This window comes from Fringilla coelebs (assembly GCF_963513975.1).
Source record: "Fringilla coelebs genome assembly, chromosome: 18".
Lineage (NCBI taxonomy): Eukaryota > Metazoa > Chordata > Aves > Passeriformes > Fringillidae > Fringilla > Fringilla coelebs.
The window spans coordinates 5,989,909-6,012,799 of record NC_140044.1 but is presented as its reverse complement, the minus strand read 5'-3'; the positions used below and the strand labels follow the sequence as shown (position 1 = coordinate 6,012,799).

The 22,891-nt window shown below is 46.5% G+C and overlaps 1 protein-coding gene across 1 annotated transcript; it reads left to right on the top strand.

The window, feature by feature from the left end:
- Window positions 1–1,503: 1,503 nt before the first annotated feature.
- Window positions 1,504–21,759, top strand: CHRNA4 (cholinergic receptor nicotinic alpha 4 subunit; the record flags this gene model as incomplete). The annotated part of the gene is made up of 6 exons (XM_084217646.1): window positions 1,504–1,564; window positions 2,704–2,855; window positions 6,327–6,371; window positions 6,462–6,571; window positions 15,113–16,496; window positions 21,634–21,759. 6 exons carry the CDS (start codon window positions 1,504–1,506, stop codon window positions 21,757–21,759), a joined length of 1,878 nt encoding a protein of 625 aa, XP_084073772.1.
- Between the last annotated feature and the right edge of the window lie 1,132 nt (window positions 21,760–22,891).

The following is a 22,891-nucleotide window of genomic DNA, read 5'->3' as shown; positions in this document are numbered from 1 at the left end:
CTCCGAAAGCAAAGTAGGAAACAGGAATCCATGAAGTGGGAAAATAGGGTGTGATTTGTCACTGGAAAGGCTGACAATTGTTGAGGAAGAGATGAGATAAGAAAAACAAGATGAGTTTGGTACTATAGTGATGTTATTTATAATCTCACTACAGACCTATTTTCTCTTGTGACTTTAATCCTCCCCATTTGCAGTGAGCAATCTATTATATTGGAAGATATTTGAGATGCTTTGGGAGTAGGGAAAGTATTACACATAAAATATGTAGCTAATATTATTAGAACAGACTCTGATTAATTTTGCAGCTGGCAACATTACCCCTGCCTGAAAATTAAATCCATTTGCTATCCGTGTGGAAGTAATTGTGTTAATATCAAAGCTAGTTTGGAAAAGAAATGGGGAGAGTTCCACTCCATGTCTCCCATGCAAGGAATCAGGGATGTGAGATGAAGGGCTGGAGTAATAATTCCTTGCCAACACAAGGAGTTATCCTTTCCTCCACCAATTTTGCAAGACTTCAGTAGAGTTTTTTATGATGCATTTAATGTACGTTCAAACATATAGTTAAATCCAAGTGACCTTGTCTCAGTCTCACCCCTGACTTGCAATATTGCCCGTGGGCAGACACTAATATTTGTATTTGTACTACATGTTTGTACAGCACCAAGCACAGCAGAGCCCTGTTCTCCTGGGCAGGTTCATCCCCCCAGTAATTATTGACAGCAAAGATACGTGCCCAAGCCAGAAATATCTCAGTCTAATTACACTGGAGTGATTTTGAAAAGCAGTTGGACGAGATTAAAGAGACAGCTTTCGTTAATTAAGAACTGTTTGGGCTTCCGGTGCTACAGAGATCCCAGCTGGCCCCATATGCACCTCTGGCTGCAGCTGGCCTCTGCATCTCCCCCTTTATTTCTCCTGCAAAAGTTTTCCTCCCTGCAGCCTGTTTGCTGGAGCGCAGGCATTCTCTCCTCCTCCTCCTCCTCCTCCTCCTCCTAAGCAGGAGGTGGGCAGGACTGCCTACATTAAATATACAAACACGCTGCGCTCACGCTCTGCTCCAGAGGCATCACTGGTGGCCCGTCAGCAGCGGAACCCGAGCAAAGGCTGCCCCAAGGGCTGGGGGAAGGCTGAAAGCAGCAGGAGCAAACAAACCAGCAGCCCAGCGCCCCGCAGGAAAGGGGAGAGGAGCAGGGGAGAGCCCAGCCAGGTCGGGCACCCCGGGCTCTCGCAGGAGCTTTCTGCAGCCCTGGCGCGCCGCTGTGAGTAAACGAGAGCAGCGTCCCAGCAAAGAGCATCCTTCGAGGAGCAAGAGCTGGAGATCGCTCAGAAGAGAGAAGGGGAAAAAAAATAAATAAACAACAACAAAGCACCAGCTGCTGTCCCTTCCCAGAGGGAGAGAGAGCGAAAGGAGTTCAGGGGAATGAACCTGGAGGATCCAGAAACTCAGAGCGGAAAAGTTGCCCTGACGGGAGGCTCTGCACACTGAAGCTCTGCTCCACGATGGGATTTCTCGTGCCTAAGCGAAACCTCCTCCTGCTGCTGTGTGCCAGCATTTTCCCCGGTAAGTTTGAGAAAGCTCTTCTCCCCTTGCTCTGCTCTTTAGCTCTTGGCTCCCTTATCCCTCTCAAAGACACGCTGCAGGGACCAGCCCCTGTCAACAGGGAATTTCCCCGACTCCTCTACCCTTCTGCCCCACCATTTCTGGTCCCCTGAGCACCAGCCTCTGCTGAGCAGCGTTTTGCCTTTATTCTCTGCTCCTTGTCTGATTTGATGGAGAAAGGGTTAAAGCCACGGTGGGAAGGGGACAGGAGGGAGAATCCAGACGGGGGCTCAGCATCCTGCTTCTTGCCTGGGCTTTTCTTCCCTGGGTAAAGTGTGTTAATGTGTCTCGGGGCTACAGCTCCAGCTGGGGAGAGCACAGCCAGCGCTCAGCTAATGCTTCCCTTTGTATAATCCAGGGCAGCCGCTAAGTAGAAGCCATATTCCACGAGGGACGTGGGGACAGCCCCCGGCTCCCTCTGCCCTCTGTCTGGTACAGCCAGCCCATGAGCGCAGCTCCTCCGGCAGCCCCTGCATGAAACGTGGCTTTCATTTTTAACAACCACCAGGCACCTCTGACAGCTCCTGGAGCCTACGTGCAGGGTCAGGGTGCTCCTTGCAGCCTCCAACTTTTGAAGTTATGCCTGAGCAAAACTGGGATCTTGTTATTCAACTTGTGCTCCCCACCATCCTCTTCCTTCTCCCATTGTTTTTGTGAAATATCCACTGAGCAGGTTAAAGAGCTGAGTGTCAGTCTGCCTTTTTTCCCCTGATAGATGTACTGCCAGTTTTTTATGTGCAAATCTGATCCAAAATCCCTATTTCTCAGCAGGAGGCTGCTTTTTCCTTTTTGGCTTGCCTTTCTAGCATCCCTCTTCCCTGCTTGCAGACTCCAGTGCTAGAAACTTGCCACAAAGTGGCCATAAAAATTAGGCCAGACTCAGGGAAGAATGGCTCATGAAGTGTTTTCTAGATGGTATTACTGGTGCTCCCACTTTCTTCAGAATAGAGTGAGGAATACCTGGCAGTGTCAGGGGACACAAACCACCTGGGTCGCATCACCCTCCTGTGCGTCCCCAGCTGTGTTTGCTGGAGTTTCCCTCTGGAGAAGGCTCCAGGTCCAGCCCGTGGCCCTGCAGGTGTTCCATTCCTTCCCCACAGCCTTTGGCCACGTGGAGACCCGAGCCCACGCGGAGGAGAGGCTGCTGAAGAAGCTCTTCTCTGGGTATAACAAGTGGTCCCGTCCCGTGGCCAACATCTCGGACGTGGTCCTGGTGCGCTTCGGCCTCTCCATCGCCCAGCTCATCGATGTCGTAAGTGCAGCCTCTTTGTGCAACAAAGGCCAAAATGGGCCCAGGGAGAGGCTCCTGGTGTGTGATCAGCTTTGCTGGCTGATCCAGGGTTGGGTTGGGAAGGCCCTGCCCTCAGCAGAGAACAGCGATCATGCAGACAGAGCTGGTGGAACACAGGGGGACACATGTGAATAGCTGGGCATCAAGCTGGGCATCCTCTACTCTTCATTTACTACAGGCAAAATCCCAAATTCCCTATCAAAACCCATGGGACTGATCACAGCAGGGCAATGGAGCAGCTGGCATAAATGACAAAGAATTCTGGCAAAATAATAAATCAAATACCTAATTTGGAATTTGAGCCATGATCATTAACATTAATTTACACAAGCTAATAGGACAGTGCTTTGCACGCCTTGGGAAGAGAGATTGCCTGAAGAGATTTCTGCAAATGAAAGTTTTAAGGGTTTTTAGCTAATCTTGCAGATATTAACAAGAAGATTCTGAGTGTTTGCTCAGGTAAAAGCCACACATGCAAACTGTACAAAACAGAGTCTGCATGCAGACTGATGTGCACTGAAACGGTATTTATGGGATTGTTCTGGCACAGTGTGTTGGGGTCAAGTGCTGGACAAAGGAGGTCCCTGCAGGCCTGCAGATGCCAGACACACTCACAGGCTTTAGAGCTTGTACAGATCTTGCTCCTGCATTTTTCTCCTTCCTGTCCCTGTCTGCATGTGGCACTTCCCAGGACAGTGTCTGTGCAGCTGCACACTCTTTGAGCAGGTATTGGACTGGCTTTCATAGAATGGTTGGGGTTGGAAGGGGCCTTTAGGGGCCATCTTGTCCAACCCCCTTATTTTTCAGAAGAAGGGACTCCCTGTCATTTTTTTCTGTAGTCATGTAGCAGAATGAAAGGGATGATAATGCCCCAGCCCTAGAAGTGTTCAAGGCCAGGCTGGATGAGGCTTTGGTCAGCCTGGTCTAGTGGAAGGTGTTGGAGAGGGTTGGAACTGGATGAGCTTGGAGCCTCTTCCAATACAAACCATTCTGTGATTCCTGTGAGAATGGAAAGAATAACGCAGCCTAAAGACATTACTGGTGTGAGACAATCCTAACAGAGGACTCTCCACACAGTTTTATATTCTGAAATCAGATTTTTGAGATGAAAAGGAAACAGCTGAGCTGGTTCAGGGGATAGGGCATCAAAGACACCAGTTGCTGGAGAGTCTCATCTCCTTGTGCAGAATCCATCCAGTTCCAGCTTTGCAGCACAGCAATGGTCTCCCATTCCCCTCCTCACTCTTACATCAGCCTGAGGGATCCAGGGCTGTTTGCAGTTGCTAATGTTGAAGTTGCATGGTTCTCATCTGAATAATTGATAAGACTAAAGATAAGACATTAGTGACTGTGGAGGCATGGGGGAGACTTTCCATTATGCAGCTGCTGCATCGTGGGAGAGGGGGGATCGATACACCTGCTCCACAGAGCTTTCCCAGTTTACTGAAGAAAAATTAATCTTCTTAAAACCATGTCAGTGGTCAGAAGTGCAGCTCACAGGCAGAGCTGTGCTGGGTCCTGTGGGCATGGCTGGAGGAGAGCTCTCAGCCCTGCTGCCCCAGTCTGTGGCTGGTGACACTCCTGCCACCACTGTGGCTCTTCATGTCTCCCCGTTCCCGACAGTGACAGTTTTGGTGCAGACCCTGCTGCAGTTGTTAGACACAATGCTCAGCTCCCAACGACAGGGACTCTGAAAGGGAAATCAGAGCTGTATTCAAACCCCAGCTCCTGCTGACAAAAGCTGGGGACAGGGGAACAGAAATCAATGGGGAACTCTACATTCCTGCATGTCCTTACCTCACCCTGGATTGCTGAGGGTTTTCTGGGACCAGAAATAAGGGGGGAGAGGTCGAATATGTGTCCAGAAGCAGCACCCAGAGACACACTTGGACTGCTGTGCCTGTGTCTGCAGGAGCTCATGTGCTGTGCTCACCTTGAGAGAAGGGGCCAGGCACTGCAACACCCCAAGGCTGTGGAGTCCCTGCTGCCCTCTGGGCTGGCTCCCAGAGGAGCATCCAGCTGAGGAGGAGCTTGGCCATTATCACATTGCAAACCCCTCTCAGGAAATCCCCTGGGACTGGAGCTGTGCTTCACTCAGGTCAGGAGGATGGTGTGGTGATGGGCAGGAGCTTCCAGCAAGGGTGGCTCCAGGGGGGAGAATTCCAGGAAAAGGCAACACCTGCAACACTGGGATGGCCCATGAAGGGGCTGTGGTGGAGACCCTCAGGTGCTTGAATTGCAAAGGGGTAAGAGAAGCAGGTTCTCAAGGATTGGTCCAGGTCATGGCATTCTTCATCTCCCATCAGCACCCAAAGAAGCAGCTGGATGTTTTCTCTCCCTCCGTTTCTCTCTGGAGTGTTTTTGCATTCCTCCTCTCTCCACGTGGTTCTGGTCCCTAACCCCAGGGCAGAGAATCTCTGCTCAGGTGTCACATCGGGTGTCACAACAGCAATGAGGAGGCTCAGGGAGGAGGAGGCAGAGCTCCCCCCAGACTTCCTGGGTTTGATGTTCACAATCAATCCTGAACTGCCACAAGAGCAAGGTTAACGATGAGCAGTTTGCTGTCAGCTGAGCTGTGCCAGCTCAGCTGGGTTTGGTGCCAACCAAGGCAAGAGACAAAAAACAAATAAACCCTGAGCTCCAGTGGGACACTTCAGTCAGACCAGCACGAGGCTCTGCCCCACATAATTCATCTGAGTCACTTACAGAGGGCACAAAAGGCAAGCAGCAAACAGTAATTAACTCTACTGCAGTGCTGCCAGCATTGTAAATGCCTGACATTGTTTAAATATGTATATACAGTCCTACTTTTCCATGCTGTTTGTGCATAGAAAGTCTACCCATGGATGGAAATACACCAGGCTGCCCAAGAATTCCATGTCAGCAGAGCAGCTGGGGTTTGTTCAGAAAACCCAACCCATTGTGCCACAAGCTCATCTAGTTGGTAGAAGGAGAAATGCTGCTGAGCTGCTTGTTTCCAGAGCTGTGTCCATGGGTAATGTTTCACAGGAGAACACCCTTGCACCCAGCTGAGCACTGGAATCCACCACACGTGTGTGAGTCAGGGTTTATGTATCCATCACTCCCCTCCTTTAGTGCTCAGGTCAAAGACAGGCTGGGGAGCTTTTTCCTCTACCTGGTATCATCATCCCAGGCTGAATCCATCAGCTCTGAGTAAAATCCCAATAAATTCCAGTCCATCTGCTCACAGGATTGCTTAGGTGCAGGCTCAGCTGTTCAGTGGTATCAGACAGCTGTGCCCTGTCCCATGTCAAATGACAGAAACATCTGCTTTTTATTTCCAAGACAGAATTTACATTTATTGCAGAGGTGATTTGTAATTACGCAAATGAAATACAATTAAGGGAAATTAAGAGGGTTTTTGGGCCTCTTAATCTGCTCCTGTAACCAATATCTGATCTTGCATTTCAGGATGAGAAAAATCAGATGATGACCACGAATGTGTGGGTGAAGCAGGTGGGTGCCCCCAGATATGTGTTTGTCCATATTTCTTTTCAGTTTTTCTGCTGAACTCTCCCAGCTTTGTAACCACCTCATTTTTGGCAGGAGTGGCATGACTACAAGCTGCGCTGGGACCCCCAGGAATATGAAAATGTCACCTCCATCCGAATCCCCTCGGAGCTCATCTGGAGGCCAGACATTGTCCTTTACAACAAGTGAGTGTGAGCACTGTGACCAGAGGCCAAACCCATCCTTGCAAATTTTCTCTGTTCATGAGGTTAAAATGTTTCCTGCAGTAATTCCACTTTATTTTGTTCTCTGTGGTCGGAGTTCATGTGGATTCTATAACATGCCTTAAATGACATGACTGACATTCCTCACAAGGGTTTTGCTCTCCTGATGATCCTTCCTCTGGGCAGCCAGTTTTGTTGGGAGATGCCAGGTATTGTTTTCTCTTCACATGTCAGATGCACAATTAAGCTGGATTTGAGCTTTCAGTCCTCTTCAATTTCATTTCACCCAGGAGCTCTCCCCTAATTCATCACCATCAACTGGAAAAGCCAATTACTGATGATGGGCTTAAATAAGGAAAATATGCTGAAACATGTCAGGCATCTACCAACAGGGCTTTCAGGTCAGCTAAATACCATTCTGGAATGATTTCTAAATAGGTATTTGTTCCTTATTGCAGATACTTGGAATCTGTTCTTTGTAAGGACACTTCCTAGGGAGCAGGTTGTGGTTTTCTTTCTTTCCTTTAGAGCCTGTTGATATTCTTAGAAATGCTTCCCAAGTGCCAAGGCTGTTTTCTCCCTGGAGCCTCCACCACAGCTCTTTAGTCTCCCAGGATTTCAGATCTTCCAGTCCCCCAGCCCAGCACAGACCCCAGAGAAAACACTTGCTGCAGGCATCAAAGAAAAGCATCTTTGCATGTGGCTGACACTCAGAGAAAACCCTCACAGCAGCAGCCAGGCTTGGTTTTAATAAACAGTTGCCTGGTTCTAGCTTGATATGATTTTGCTTCTGTTTAAAAACCAAAATAAAAGGCTGAAGCTGGAATCTGCCCAGGGGACTGTGAGCTCTGGAGACTACAGGGGCTGTTATCTTTCCCATTAGCTCGTTCTGGATCCTCAGTGGTGTGGAGTGATTGCAAACCTCTCGGAAATCACTGCATCCTCACTGAGCACCTTTCAGAGATTAGCCCGATGGAAATGATTCATTCAGAGGTACTTGGACCTTCCTGCCCTCCAGGGACACGCTCTGAACATGAATATTGCATCAAAAGTGCCTCACTTGGCAGCCAAGAAAGGTGTTCACAGCTTCCACTGGAAAGAAAAAATAATGTCCTCGTCATTCTCGTTGTTTAATTAATGACAATGGCAAGGATTATTGTTTTTGGAGCTTCTGGTGGTTGTTGTGGCAGACCATGGTGCCAAAGGAAATGACATGGCAGTGGCACAAATCCTCGTGCCACCTTTATGCATTAAACCATCCTTTTGCTGGAGCTACTGGCACAGAAGAACCTGATATGTCACCTCTGCTTCCTCTCCCTTGGCTCATCAGGGTTGATGGGGATGGTCCATGCAAGGAAGGGCCAGGAAATAAGGAACCACGGAATGACAGATTGGTTTGGGATAAAAAAGATCTTAAACATTATCTCATCCCAGTGGCAGTGGCCATCCCACTAGACCAGGATACTCAAAGCCCTGCTCAACCTTGCCTTGAACACTTCCAGGGATGGGGAACGCTCCAGGAGACCTTGGTATCCTTTAGGTCTCTGGAGATTTTGGGGTTTCGTACTGCAGACATCCCCCAGATGTCCAGGACACCCAGACTCTGAGTTGGGCAGCCTTTGTCTCCTGCTCCTCACAAGCTCTGCCCCTCTGCCCTGTTGTGGAGTTCACTGCTGCTGTCACTTGAGTCTCTACAGGGACTCCAGGGTTTGGTCTCCTGGCCACAGCAGCTACTCCAGAATGTCCTTCTCTTCCTCTTCTGGGCAGTGAGAGTCTTTCAGTCTTGCCCACCTTACTGCTCTGATTTGCGTAACAAATCTGGCTGTCCTGGGACCTGCTGACACAGGGAGGTCTCGTGCCCCAGCTCCCCAAATCCAGGCTGCTTCCCTCCTTCGATCCACACTTAGCATTAATAATCATGCATTTGTCTGTTGGTTGTCACGAGTCTATCATGCATTTTTAATTGGTTACTTTATCCATGAATTAAGCATGGATGTGAGCTAGGCACCAGACATTAGTGGGTTTCCATGAATTCCATGTGTCTTCACTGCTATATTTCCCTTTCTTCTTTTGCAAAATGTTTTCTGCCCCGAGATGTACTTCTCTCTTCCACCTAACTTCCTAGCAAACACATCTGGAGCTGCAGTCAGTATCTTCATCAGGTTTCCCATATTTTAGGGATTGCAGGGCAGATGCAAGGGAAAGCCTCCAGAGGGAGGGGACACCAGTGAGGATCTTCTGCACATCATTTCACCAACTGCATTTCCAGCCAGGGCTTCTCCTGCTGGGCATCTCAGCTGGAAATAATAGTGATCAGCCATGGTGGTGCTGAAAAGGAGTCCATCTCATATTTTACACATATATATATGTATAGTTTAGAGGGAGTTTAACATAGCTGCACATGATTCTGGGTCTCTGAGAGCAAGAGAAGGTGGAAAGGAACCTTGGTGGAAGAGAGCGAGAGGCCACACCGACCTTTTGCTGTCTTCAGGCTGTTTAGTGTGAGCTGATTATTGCTTATGATATTATTGAAATATGGTATTTCTGTTTGGGATGGACTCCTTTAGGAAAGATTATACAAATACCCCTCCTGTTTTCAGCTTGGGCTATATATTACAGAAATGGTAAAATTTCAATTGATTTCAGATGTACATCTTCAAGGAAACCTAACTCTTTGTTTTGAGGTTACTCTCATATCTTTGCTCATTATTGTAAAAACATTCTATTTACCCACTCTAGAGACCCAAATTAAATCAGTAAATTCAGCTGGTTTGGCCTAGAGACTAAATGTAGTTGTCAACATTCATAAGGAATCTGAAAAGAAATTAATATCCTACAGGGAAATTATTATGCTGTTGAATTTTCAGGCATGATGAGATGAGTTCCAAGACTCTGCAAATAGTTTCTACTGGATGTGACATAACATATGTACAACAGAGGAATATGAGTTCCTCATAGTGAAGTGACAAAGCCTCCTCTTTGCCAAAAAACCAGGTTGTTCCTTATCTGAGGTTGTAAATGTTCTTCAGGCACCACCAATTCATTTCTAAATGAATTATCTAATCCTCTGCATTGATTTGTTTTTCCATTCATGAATGGCTTTGAAGCACATTTTAGTTTTTCTTTGTATATTTGAAGTAAAAAAAAAGAATTGTATTTTTGTATGGTTCCATTTTTTGTTTGTGGTGGGGTTTTTTTTGGCCTTTTTTTTTTTTGCTTCTCCACCACTGTGTTGAGTAACTGTCTCAGCACAGGAGCTCCAGAGGATTAACCCCTGAAAGCACAGGTTTGCACCCAGGTGCTCCAGCTGCTAAAGGCTGCCCAGGGCAATCCAAGCCCATGTCCTTGAGCCTAATGCTGGTTTTTAGCTGGATAGTCATGGTAGTATCACAGCATTTCTCTTCTCCAGCCCAGTGGTTGTAAAACCTGGGAAGAAGCCACTGGGAATATTGAGAGTTCAGAAGTTTCTCTTTTCTTGGTATTTTCTGGGATTAACTGTTCCAGAAAGTAATCCCTGACTTAGACTCCACAGCTACCAAAAAAAAAAAAAAGAAAAGAAATAAAGAAGACAAGATCAGATGTGAAGGAAAATCAAATACAAATTTCTGTAATTAGGGGTAGGAAATATCTTGAGGAATTCATCCAGTGATAAAATGGACACAAAGGGATTACTGGACAGGGTAAGAAGATCATCTGTCAGGCAGCTTTTGAAAATCATAGAAAAGCAAAGAGGTTTTTTGAAAAGTCCTGTAGCAGCTTGTTCTCGTGAGCTATTCTGTGATGTTTGCAACCAGTTAGATTTATGGAGTAACACTGGTTTAATGACTCATCCCAAAGCTCTTTGGAGGAGAAATACCAAAAGATGCCCCAGTGTAACCTTTAAAATTGGAAACATACTTGACATTTTTCTTTATGTGCATTGGCACAGATCTCATCATTCTGCACCAGCTATATTTATAATAGGCAAAAAAAAAAAAATCACTAATTCACCCTTCAGTTCTCCAGATTCTCCTGGCAGGTTCAGTGGTTGTTTTTTTGGAGAGGGACATCTTCAGATGCTTTGCTGTCAGGGTCTGCCCAGCAATGCAGGAGCTGATAAAAGGAAATATTCAAGAGGGATCCCTCTCCTGGGCTGCTGCTCTGTTCACACCCAAGGGCTGCTCCTGCCATTCCAAGGACAGAGCAGGACCTCTGCCTTCAAAGGGTTGTCAGGGATCCTTGGCAAAGGGGAGAGCTGGAGCAAAAAGCACCAATCCAGCAGAGCCAGAGCCTCCTGAGACCCCTGTGCTCGTTCCATGGGTGTAGCACAGCCTTTGCTGAGAATGGTGCCTGTTTTGCTGAACAACAGCTAAAACATCATGAGTTACTGCTGGTTCCTAAATCCTAAAACGAGCAAAAGCTGGGGTGGGACTGAAGGAAGTCCCATCACTGCACACACATCTCCCCTGGGCTCCCAGGAAGTTTTGTACCCAAGTTGCCAAGATCCTGGAGCTATTTAAAACCCAGCTAGGTAAGGTCCTGGTCCTCTTGTAGCTGACCTGCTTTGAGAAGGGAGTTTTGGGCAGGAGACAGTTCCAGAGATGCCTTCCAAGCAGTGCAATTGAGTTATTTGGTTGCACAAATCACTATACATTTTCTAGTAAATATTTTCTCGTTTCCCTTTGAAGAGAATTTTATTCTAAACATTCCAGAAGCCTCTCTGTAATGTGTACCAAAAGGATGCAGGCTCCTAATATCCCAATTTTTCTTTATTACTGCTCTTTGATGAAAAATGCTTTAAGTGAGGACATTCTACGATATCCATATATGTGTATAGATAATTTTCAGGCTTTTAAAGGTCTGTTTGGATTTAAATTGCGTCATCAGAAATTAAACTAAATGTGTGCCTCATTTACATGCACTCTGAAAACACTTAATTGTGTGAGATGGTGTATCTCCCAACTGCAGGAAGATAGAAAGTGTCAAAAGAAAATAGAAATTCTCTGTCAGCAGAGCTTTTTAGTAGAACATGGCTGGTAGATGTCAGTAAAGCAATGCCACCCTTAAACCCTTATAAACCTAGCAGATTTAGTAGAGCAGCCTTTCTTCTCAAAATGAGAAATCAAAGGCTGCAGCACACCAAAGCTTTTTTTTTTTTTTTTTTGGAAAAAAATAAGTAATTGTCATCTCTCTTTCTTGGTGTGCACTGCTGTGTTTGACATTAAAATATAAGAGCTCCAGTTCTTTATTACTGACATATTTCTAAAGCTGTCAGGTCAGAGTAACCAGGAGAGCCTGACTATCTGAATTCTGCAGTTCTTGTGATGTTTACCTTGCACTCACGCCTTCTTCCAACTGGATTTTCATGACAACTGTCACAACAGAGTGATCTCCACTGAGTGAGACGAGACCCTGCCACTGCTCTGAAGGAATGTCTGCACATTTTCCCACTTCATCAGGTCTCCCACCTTCCTGTCTAAGGCAATATGCACGTGGTGCAGTCAGGGCTGTAGGAACAGCAGTGGGTTTTCCCACAGCAAAGCTGTCCAAAAGAACTCAGGGTTTCCCCAGTTTCCCAACTGCAGGCTGTGTTTGCAGTTGGTTGTCTCACCTTCATCCCTTGGAGAGTGGGGAAGGACTTTGGAAAGCACTCAACAGCCAGGTGACCTTGTTTGCTCCCTCTCTCATGTGGAGAGGAGCAGAATCAAAGTCTCACACAGGAGGGGAGAGAGAATCTCTCCAGGCTCCCCTGCATGGGCAGGGTGCCAGCAGGCACAGCTTCCAGTCCACTGAACATATGCTTGAAGGTCCAGTGTGGGTGGAAATCTTGGGGAAGGAGGCAAAAATGTATGGATGCATGAAGGGTGAGACAAGTGGGAATACTGCCTTTGCATGATGTGGCTGGCTGGGATATATTCTATGTACACAGCACGGCTGATTTACCCTGCTTACAAATTCCTCTGCGTTGAACTGCGATGAGAAATCCAAACATGCTCAGTAAAGTCAGGAATTTCTTTGTAGTCCTGGTAGGCTGGTGAGGCAGGAGCATCCCAGGGTGTTTTGTGGCTCCTCAGAGTCAATAACTGACTAAATCCAAGGAGATGCTCTGCAGCTGGTTTCACTCCTGCCATGGCACTGCAGGCAAAATCCACCCTGGCAGGCAGTGCCAGTGTTATTTGTAAAAACATGTGAGCCAAAGAGGACCCAGGATGAAGCTGGGTTTGTTAAGTGAGCAATTAAAAAATTAAAAACAAAATGTTCCTCATTAAAAAGCAGATAATTTACAGAAACAAGTGACACACAAGATCTGCAGCATCACAAGGGTTCCATCTACGTTTGCAGAAGAGGAGTGATCACACAGGAACTGCAAAACTGCCAGGGAAGGCATTTCTGGAAATGAAACACAGTTACATGAATTATCATCATTCCTGGATGCCGTTTTACCAAGAGTTGAGCATTTTCTTCCAAGAGTTTTCAAAAGAAAAATGCACACCTGTGTTGTTTATCCAGCCACTCACACGCTGCTCTACCTAAGAAGGGAAACACTCATAGTGCATGTTCATAATCCCTTTTCTTTAATAAGATCCAATTAAAAATATTGCTCCATTAATGAGCTATTTAGTCATGCCTCAGAGATATCATTAAGTGCAGAATTGGATTCCATATTCCTATTGAGATTTAAAAAGAAAACCACCAAGAACAGCAAGCACTGGACTGCCACTTGCTGTACATGTTTCATGTCTCAATCTGGCTTTACTGTGCTCCTGGCAAAACTCAGGAGGGAAAAAAAAAGGTGGTTTTCATCCAAATCACATGTTCTGGAGTGTAAATTAGATTTAAGAAAGGAGAGGTAAGACAGGAGCTGGATGGATTGTACAGTGGCCCAGGTTTGTTTGCTTCAGAGTAGGTCACCATGCTGATTTTGTCTTAATCTCTTTGTGAGAGTTTTGTACGTAGTTTCCACTTTTTTATTTCAAAGTGTTTTAAATCTTTAGAAAAAATCCAGTTTAGAAGTCAAAAGGCACTATGTCCCTTTGTGTTCTTTTGGTTTTCCCAAAATCTGCCCTAAAGAACACGAAGAATAAACATGAGTTTAGTAAAACCTGGTTCTCCGCCACACAAGAATTCTGAATTTATTTTTCCATTAATTCAAACAACCTAGAAAATTGTCTCAAGGACATCTGGGCTGTGATCCTGAGGACTGGGGACATTTTCATCTCTGTCCAGAAACTGTGTTAGCCAAGGCAGCTCAGCAAGTGCCAGATCTGCCACTATTTCCCAATACTACACCAGTCTCATTTTTAGGATGTTTCACAGGGCAAGTGGAAATATGTGATGTGAGTTGTGAAGCCCTGGCACAGGCTGCTCAGAGAAGCTGTGGCTGTCTCATCCCTGGAATTGTTCCTGGCCATATTGGATAGGGATTGGTGCACCCTGGTCTAGTGGAAGGGGGAAAAAAAAGAAACTTCCATGGCAGGGAGTTGAAATCAGATTGTCTTTAAGGTCCTTTCCAACCCAAACCATTCCATGATTGTATGAAACTATCAAAAAATCCTTTTTTTTAAATTTTGCTTGTAAATGAATGGTCTGCTAAAGAAATGAGTTCAGAAAGTTCCTGTGCCTTCTGCAGCTTGAGGAGCCCTGCTGGATCACCCGTGTGTTGATGATCTTGCTGCTGGTGGGGAGGAGGAGAGGTGTGTCCCCTGTCACCCCGTGCTGCTGTCAGGGCACATCTGGGCACTGAAGCAGCAGAGCAGGGCCCAGGGATTTTGGCAACTGCAGGCTGGGCTGGCTCCAGCCAGAAGCACTGGGCAGGAGCAGAGAGCTTTCTATCTGTATCAGCCTGAATAATTCATCTCAAGTTTTTAGCAGAAGCTCTCTTCCCCTGCACATCCTGTCTTTTGTCTGGCAGTGCTGCTGTTTGAAACTCAGGTTCTTCCTCCAAAAGTCTGGAAAATACAATTTATTCATACAATTCCAATACAAACTCCTGAGCTGTTATCTGTTTATCTGATAACCCCCAGTTGAGGGTTCCTATGAGAGGACACCACAAAAGCCAATTCTCTTCCTGACTGGGAAATCCAAAGAATAATGTTCATTATTCCTACTAATAGGATGTTCCTGTTGTTTTTCACATAAAAGACTGGGTGATTACCCAACACTCTTTCATTTTTAGCAGTTGTCACAAATAATTCTGCCCAGCCCACAGCAACATTTTCTCATAGTACTTCCTCCCACTTCTAAAACAAACCCAACTCATTCCAGAGCACATCTGGGACACCTCTGGGGAAAAACTGTGTACAGTCACATCAAGGAACTTACTTGTGTCAGGGGAAGGCTGACATGGGCATGAATTCCAGGGCTTGTGTAAGCCAAGAGCTCAAAATCCCTGGACAGAGGAGATGGATCCAGTGTTTGGACATGATGTGCCTTGTGTATCTCTCAGGTCATTTGGAAGCCAGGCACTAGAAATCCTATTTCCTTAACAGGGTTGACATGTCCTAGAGAAGTCTGAGCCTTTTTTTGTCTTCCATCTGTCCCCAGTGCTGATGGTGACTTTGCAGTCACCCACCTGACCAAGGCTCACCTTTTCTACGACGGGAGAATTAAATGGATGCCCCCTGCTATCTATAAAAGCTCCTGCAGCATCGATGTCACCTTCTTCCCCTTTGACCAGCAAAACTGCACGATGAAGTTTGGCTCCTGGACCTACGACAAAGCCAAGATAGACTTGGTGAGCATGCACAGCCATGTGGACCAGCTGGACTACTGGGAGAGTGGGGAGTGGGTCATCATCAACGCTGTGGGCAATTACAACAGCAAGAAATACGAGTGCTGCACAGAGATCTACCCTGACATAACTTACTCCTTCATCATCCGGAGGCTGCCGCTGTTCTACACCATCAACCTGATCATCCCCTGCCTGCTGATCTCCTGCCTGACCGTCCTGGTCTTTTACCTGCCCTCTGAGTGTGGAGAGAAGATAACCCTGTGCATCTCCGTGCTGCTGTCCCTCACCGTGTTCCTGCTGCTCATCACAGAGATCATCCCCTCCACCTCCTTGGTCATCCCTCTGATTGGGGAGTACCTCCTCTTCACCATGATATTCGTCACCTTGTCTATCATCATCACTGTCTTTGTGCTCAACGTGCACCACCGCTCCCCCCGCACCCACACCATGCCTGACTGGGTGAGGAGGGTCTTCCTCGACGTAGTCCCACGGATCCTTTTCATGAAACGTCCCTCCACAGTGAAGGACAACTGCAAGAAGCTCATCGAGTCCATGCACAAAATAACCAACGCGCCGAGGCTTTGGTCCGAGATGGACGTGGAACCCAACTTCACTACCTCATCCTCCCCCAGCCCCCAGAGCAATGAGCCATCCCCCACCTCCTCCTTCTGTGCCCGCCTCGAGGAGCCGGCCAAGCCTCAGCCCATCTGCAAGTCCCCATCTGGGCAGTACTCTGTGCTGCGCCCAGAGCCCGTGCAGGCGACCTGCCCCTCTCCACAGCCCTCCTGCCACCCCCTGAGCGACAGCCAGGCCACCTCTGTCTTGAAAGGCAGGTCACTGAGCGTCCAGCAGATGTGCAGCCCCAACAAGGCGGCAGAGGAGGGGACAATCCGCTGCAGGTCCCGGAGCATCCAGTACTGCTACCTGCAGGAGGATTCCTCCCAGACCAACGGCCACTCCAGCGGCTCTCCGGCATCCCAGCGGTGCCACCTCAACGGGGAGCAGCCCCAGCACAAGCCCCCTCAGTGCAAGTGCAAGTGCAAAAAGGGTGAGGGGGCCGGCACAGCAGCCCAGGGGAGCAAGAGCCACGGCTCCAAGGAGCAGCCCCTGGTGCTGATGTCCCCAGCCCTGAAGCTGGCAGTGGAGGGGGTTCACTACATCGCAGACCACCTGCGGGCGGAGGACGCGGATTTCTCGGTGAGTAGCCCAGCGGAGCCTGCTCTCCTTCAGAGGGTCAGAAATGAGCTGCTGAGGGAGCCACAGCAAGCCTTGAGCTGTGCAGAGTGAATATGTGTTGAGGCAGGCCCAACCATACCTCTGGTATGGGTTTTGGCCACTGGAGGGACAGCTGGAGGTGTCCTTGGGGTTTTGGAATAATGGCCAAGGGGGCAGCACAGCCAGGTCATGCTCAGGGCTGCTCTAGAACAATGGATTCTCCAGCAGAAAATAGGAATAAATTGTTGTTAGGCAGCAAAGAAGCACTTAGGTTTGTGAGAGACCCGAAGTGCAGCCATCTCACAGGAACAGAGACTTATTCCTTATTTAAGGCTCTGACAAATGGGGTATTCACACTCTCTGCTTGTTATTAATCACTGACTGTGACTGTGGAGCCCAGGAAAGCAAATTGCCCCAGCAGGCTGTGGGAAGCTGTAGTGGAGTGGGGATACTGCAGGGTCTGTTCAGCTCTGCTCATGTATCATGATGTGATTTTTTATTAGTGGATTTCCACTGGGGCAGTTGGCTCTGTGCAGGGACATGGGGGAACAAATTTCCTGTTTATTCTGTGGGGGTAAATATGGCTACAAATAAAGGGAGTAGAGGCTGAAAATATTTTTTTTTCATGGAGACAGTGATACAGATAACAAATGCCACATCCTTTCACAGCTCCTGTAGCTCTTTCCTGCAGGACTATGGATATTGTGTGCTAGTAATTATGGCCATAATGAAAGGAGGCACAAGATAACCTGAAGTTAGTCATCTTAATAAAGAAAAGTCTTATCTGCCCTTTCCTGGGCAGATCCATATGCAAAAGGTGCTTTTCAGCTATGTCTACAGGTTAAATTTCTTAAGGTTTAGAATCAGTGTAAGTCATAGTGTGTTTATACAAGACTTCCTGAGCACGGACAGTGTCTTTTATTCGCATTTTTCACAGCACTAAGCAGCAGCAAGAAAAGCTTAAACACTACTGTCCATTTCTACACTCTTTGGTATCACACTTAAGGGCCTCTGTTCTACAGTGGATTTCACTTCACTTTGAGGAAGGAACTGTTAATTCCTTATGTTGAGGAGTTACAGCCAAAACACAAACTTTCTCTTCAAGGTCACAGAACAAATCTGTGGCAGAGATGGGCTGTGAATCCTCATCTTCATTAGTTGCCAGTCCAAAACTCCTTGCCAGGGTAAAGCACTTCAGAAGCACATTAGGAGTGCAGGAATTAAAGTCTGCTCTCTCCCTCTGGCAATAATCACAAGTAAACCCTTGGATGTCAGTTGAGTTGAGCTCAATTTTTTCCCCATGGTGCAAATGAAAAAATATTACACCAATAATACTTCCCATTTCAAATGATTCTCCCTGCTGAGCTGGTTGGTGTTAACAAGAATGGACTCAATTAATATTTCGGGTTCCTTCCTCTTAATTTTTTTTTAATGAAGCAGTCTTCAAAAACCACAAATTTTCTTCTGATACCTTCTGCTGCTCTTCCCTCTTGAAATTAAGTGATCATCCTGAGGAGAAAGCTATTTACAGTGCTAAACATCAAAAGCAGAAGAAAAGGAGCAGCTTTGAGTCTTTGGTCTCTGACCCAAGCTCCTGCCAGCCCAGGCTGTGAGGAAATGCACCAGGAAAATTTCCAGAAATGAGCTGTGGGCAGCTTTTTGGGTTCCCCTGGGGATTCAGGATGACCTTTCTCCACTGTTCCACAGCAGCTGTGGTTGGCACAGAAGGCAGAGCTTGAGTTTTCAGATAGAGGGGATAATGCTGACTCCATGGTGGGGCTGCACTATTTTCTCTCTCTGGACCCAAGTAACATAAAGTAGGAAAGCACAATTTTTTCTCCCAGAGGAAATGAAAAAGAAGAAGGAAAACGATCTTCTGGAACTGAAATATACTGTGAGGAGCAGAACTGATCTAATAAAATGAGAATTTATTGGGGAAAAAAATCAGTACTCAGAAATGTGCTTTCATCTTAAAATCAAATTGTGGCATTTCTTCATGGAAGTCTTCAATAAATCTATCAGCAGGCACCTCTGATGCAGCTGCTGAGACACATCTCGCTGTCTTGTGGGCAATATTTCCAGAGACATTCACCTTCCCAGAAGGAGAACAGAGCTTCTTTTAAGTTCCTGTCTTTTTAATTTTTTTCTCTAAAGCTCCATTGCCACAGGGGCAGTGCTTCTAAATTAAAAGTAAATAGCTCATTTAATTAAGTGCTCCAACGAAGAGAAAATGGGAAATGCAAGAGGCAGTTGTTTGTTACAGAAAGATATCTGCAAACAATACAGGCACAATGGGGCGCTGGGGAAAACACATGGTGGAATTGTCCCAGCAGAAGATGGAAATGCCATTAGAAATTAATTACAGATTGAAAGGCAAAACAGGTTCCATGTCACACATCAGCCAAAATAACCAGACAGCACCAGCACCATCTGGGAACTCGTTCTGTCCATGGCTGTGTGCATCTCTGCAATGCTCTGATATGAAGATATTTAAAAATAAAATGGGAAGGAATAAAGCTGAGGGGGAGGAAACAGGATAATCTCACTGGGTTATTTTTAACAAAGTACAATAAAACTGCCTGGGACTGCTCTAATCTGTGTTGCAGACTCTGGGTCCTGGGGATCAGATGTCACCAAGGCACCTCAATCCTCCTCTCAATCCTGAGGCTCAGCCCCACAGGGAGCTGGACCAGGGCAGAGCTGCAGATTCCCACTTTTCAGGAGTTTGAGACTGGGGGAGTCAGCTGGTTCTTCCCGTGATCGTTTCCCAAAAATAATTTTGAGTGAGCCTCTTAAAAACTAATCAGAATAGAGGTCAGGAGTTGTGGTGGCAGATGTTGGCAGCTGCACGGATGTCAGAGGGCTGTCTGCAGATCAGACTCCACATGGGCTGCTCGACCACAAGGAAATGCTACAATGGTGGCAGAATACAAAATCAAAAATCCAAATAATTTTCTCTCCCTCATCCTCTTTTTTTTTTATTATCTCCCCATAATTTCCAATTTCACCCCCTGTGCTCTCATTCTGAAGCTGGATATTGATTTTACAAACATCTGATGCAGTCCCAGCCATCATTTTCAAAATGGGCTCAGTATTTCTGCATACACCATTACATTAGAAAGCAAATTCCTCTGCAAGTTGTTCTTCCCCCACTTTCCTCCTCTTCGCTCAGAGAGAAACTCATCAAGTTTCTTTTCTTTGTGTGATCTAGCACTTTTTACTAGGATAAATATTCAAAGAAAGTTATTACACCAGAATGAGGCATTATTTACTCAATCCAGCTTTCTAGCTGAACATCAGATGGGAAATTTCAGATTTGCTTTACACATTGGTTACATCATAAGACATTAATCCCATAAAAACAATCATCCAGGGCTTGCTTAGATGCCTTTCTCACATGGAATTTTAAGCATCAGAGGCTCCAACTCTCAGCAAGTGATGAATAGGTCAGAAAATAAGTGCAGCAAATGGGAGTTATGCACTGACCTCTTATCACAGAATTGTAGAATCACAGAATGGTGTGGGTTGGAAGGGATCTTAAAGCTCATCTCATTCCACCTGCCATGAGCAGAGCCCCATCCAACCTGCCCTTGAGCTTTCCAGGGATGGGACAGCCACAGCTTCTCTGAACAGCTGTGCCAGGGCCTCAGCACCCCCACAGTAAAGTATTTCTTCCTAATTTCTGATCTAAAACACTACATTTCAGATTAAAGTCATTCCCCCTTGTCCTGTCACTACATGATTTTATGAATTTGAATAAATTATAGTTCACAGCCCAGGGAAATGATAGAATCTTAGGATGAGAGAATTCCTTTTGGTTTCAAGGGTCAATTTTTTTTTTTTACTTACTCTAATTATGGATGGTTGTGCAGAGGTCTGTACAATCATAAGATACCATGATTTTTCCCAAGAAGGTGACAAGATGCAGGATGAACCTGGTTGTTTTCTCTGCCTATTCAGTAGTAAAGGCTGACTTAACTCAATGCTGCTTTTAAAAGGAATAAATCTGTCCATTGAATGAAAACATTGAACCCATTCTTATGCTTTTGACAACATTCAGGTATTCCTGAAATTGAAAATGCTTTGTTCAGAGAAAATATAATATGGTCTCCAGTGCATTCCTCATTTCCCAGCTCACAAAGCTGCTCACTGAGCCGAGGAGCTCAGCAACACCACTGTACCTGTGGAAACATCCTCTGCTGCAAATGGCATTGCACTGACAGCTGGATTGCTTCCTTTACCAAAATGCATTTTTGGCAGCTTTGCAGTCCCCTTCCCCTTTCACCACTCACAGCCACTGGGGAGGTTTGAGTGGGCTCCTGCTGAGATGTTTTCCCCAAAGAACAAGGCAGCGTGCCGAATTTCTGCCCTCGGGTCTATTAATCACCAAGTGGGAAATTGTAGGAAATCATAATGGGTACAGTCATATCAAATAGAACTTTACCATCTGATCAGGCCTCTTCCTGGGAAAGAAATTGCTAACAGCAATGTAATAAAAGAGGTTTTCATATATATATATATGGTTTCTTTATGAAGCAGTCATTTACCATGTCTGCCTCATGGTACTAGAACTCCCCAGAGAGGAATTGCTGGAAAATCCTCCCACAGCAAGGCAAAAATGGGGGAGAAGGAAGGTGAGGGTACTTTTATTTGCTGGTCCGTTCTCACTGCTTATTCACCCAAAGCTGTGAATCCCTTCACAGAAGGAGTTTGGCTTTGTTAATCTGTAAGCAAATCTTTTTATGAGCGTGTGGAAACGAGTCATTCCTTACCCCCCACTGCCCCAGCCTGAATCACAGCCTCATTTACACTCCCAGTTACAGCTGTTGCTGATGGAAAATGGGAGAGTGAGTGTGCAGATGGTCTTAATTGTACACAAGGGTGTGTTATCCATGGGATTTGGGACTTCACATGCACACCCCTGCAGTCTGGGGATCCCTCAGGTGATTGATGAATAAACCTTTGCCGTTTTATAGCTCTGCTAAGTGTGAGCAAGACTCCCCCTCCTATCTCGGGAATTATATTAAAATATCCTACTTTGGAATAAAGCTCTAAGAGTTTTCATACATTTGAATCTCCAGTAAATGTTAATAATTGGCCTGTCCCCTCTGTGTTCCAGGTGAAGGAAGACTGGAAGTATGTCGCAATGGTCATCGACAGGATCTTCCTCTGGATGTTCATCATTGTGTGTTTGCTGGGAACTGTTGGGCTCTTTCTCCCACCATGGCTGGCAGGAATGATCTAAATATAGCACCAAAGGGAAGAAATTATGGTCCCACTATCCCACTGTATGGATTTTAGTTCACCTGGAAGGAGAGAACAGAGAAATGGAGGCAGCCCTTTGAATGATTCACTGTGTGTCCACACTTGAGCTGCTCCCGAGCTCCTGGGGAATCCTTTCTGAGGTCACATTGTTTTGCCAAGCCATTTTCATCTCCCCCATCTAATTTAGGGGAAAAGTTCTTATCAAAGTCTGTACATAGCATGGTGGTATTCATTGGCATATACTCAGCAGTGTAAGAACACGAGCTTGTCCCTAGAGCAGCACAGAAAGGGGCTCTGCATCCACAAACCAGCCCCTGGCAATAGCTCCAGTCACCCTCAGCAGTCTCACTGTGCCCTGCCCAGTGATTTTGCCCTGTCAGGCTGAAGTCTTTCAGGACTGCGTCCCTGTACGAGTCATTTTATAAATAAAGTTCCAAATTTGGGATCCCTGTGCGGGATGTGGTCTGTGTTCAGCAGGTAAAGGCAGAGAGTCTGGGCACTGGGAAGTTTACCCTGCCCTGAATTCAGGGGAATACACACCAGGAGAGGCAGGCAGCTGCCTGGGAAGCAGCAGAGAAGGTCCTGGCAGAAGCCAGAGCCCAGGTGAGAGCCCAGGTGGGACGTGTGTCACCCTTGCAGTGGCCTGGCACATGAGGCTCCTTGCTGCCACACGGCTCAATGAGCAGCACAGAGCTGTTCTTCACTGTCACAGCAATGCTGGAACCAGCACGATGGGGTTTAGAGACTTCTTTGAAATACAAGTTACTGCACTCAGCCAGAACAGCACAGGTTAAAAATCAATGCAGTGATCGGCCTGTGAGGCTTCATCTAAGAACTACAAGTGACCTCTGTGTTCACAGATTCAGCCAAGTGCTTAAAATGTGTTTGGCTCACCAAGAAAGCAGAGTAGCCGTGGTTTGGGCCAGTTCCACAAAGAGCTGTGCTGGCACAGCCCGGGTGGGAGGCAGGGGGGGAGGATGAGGGAGCCGAGCTGCTGCTTGTTTTCAGAATGAAGAGGGACCCAGCCTTTGGAGATGCTAATTTATCCCTTTTCACAGTCAGTGAGTTTGCTTATGGCAATGAAAGGAAAACAAACAGTCGAACATCTTCAA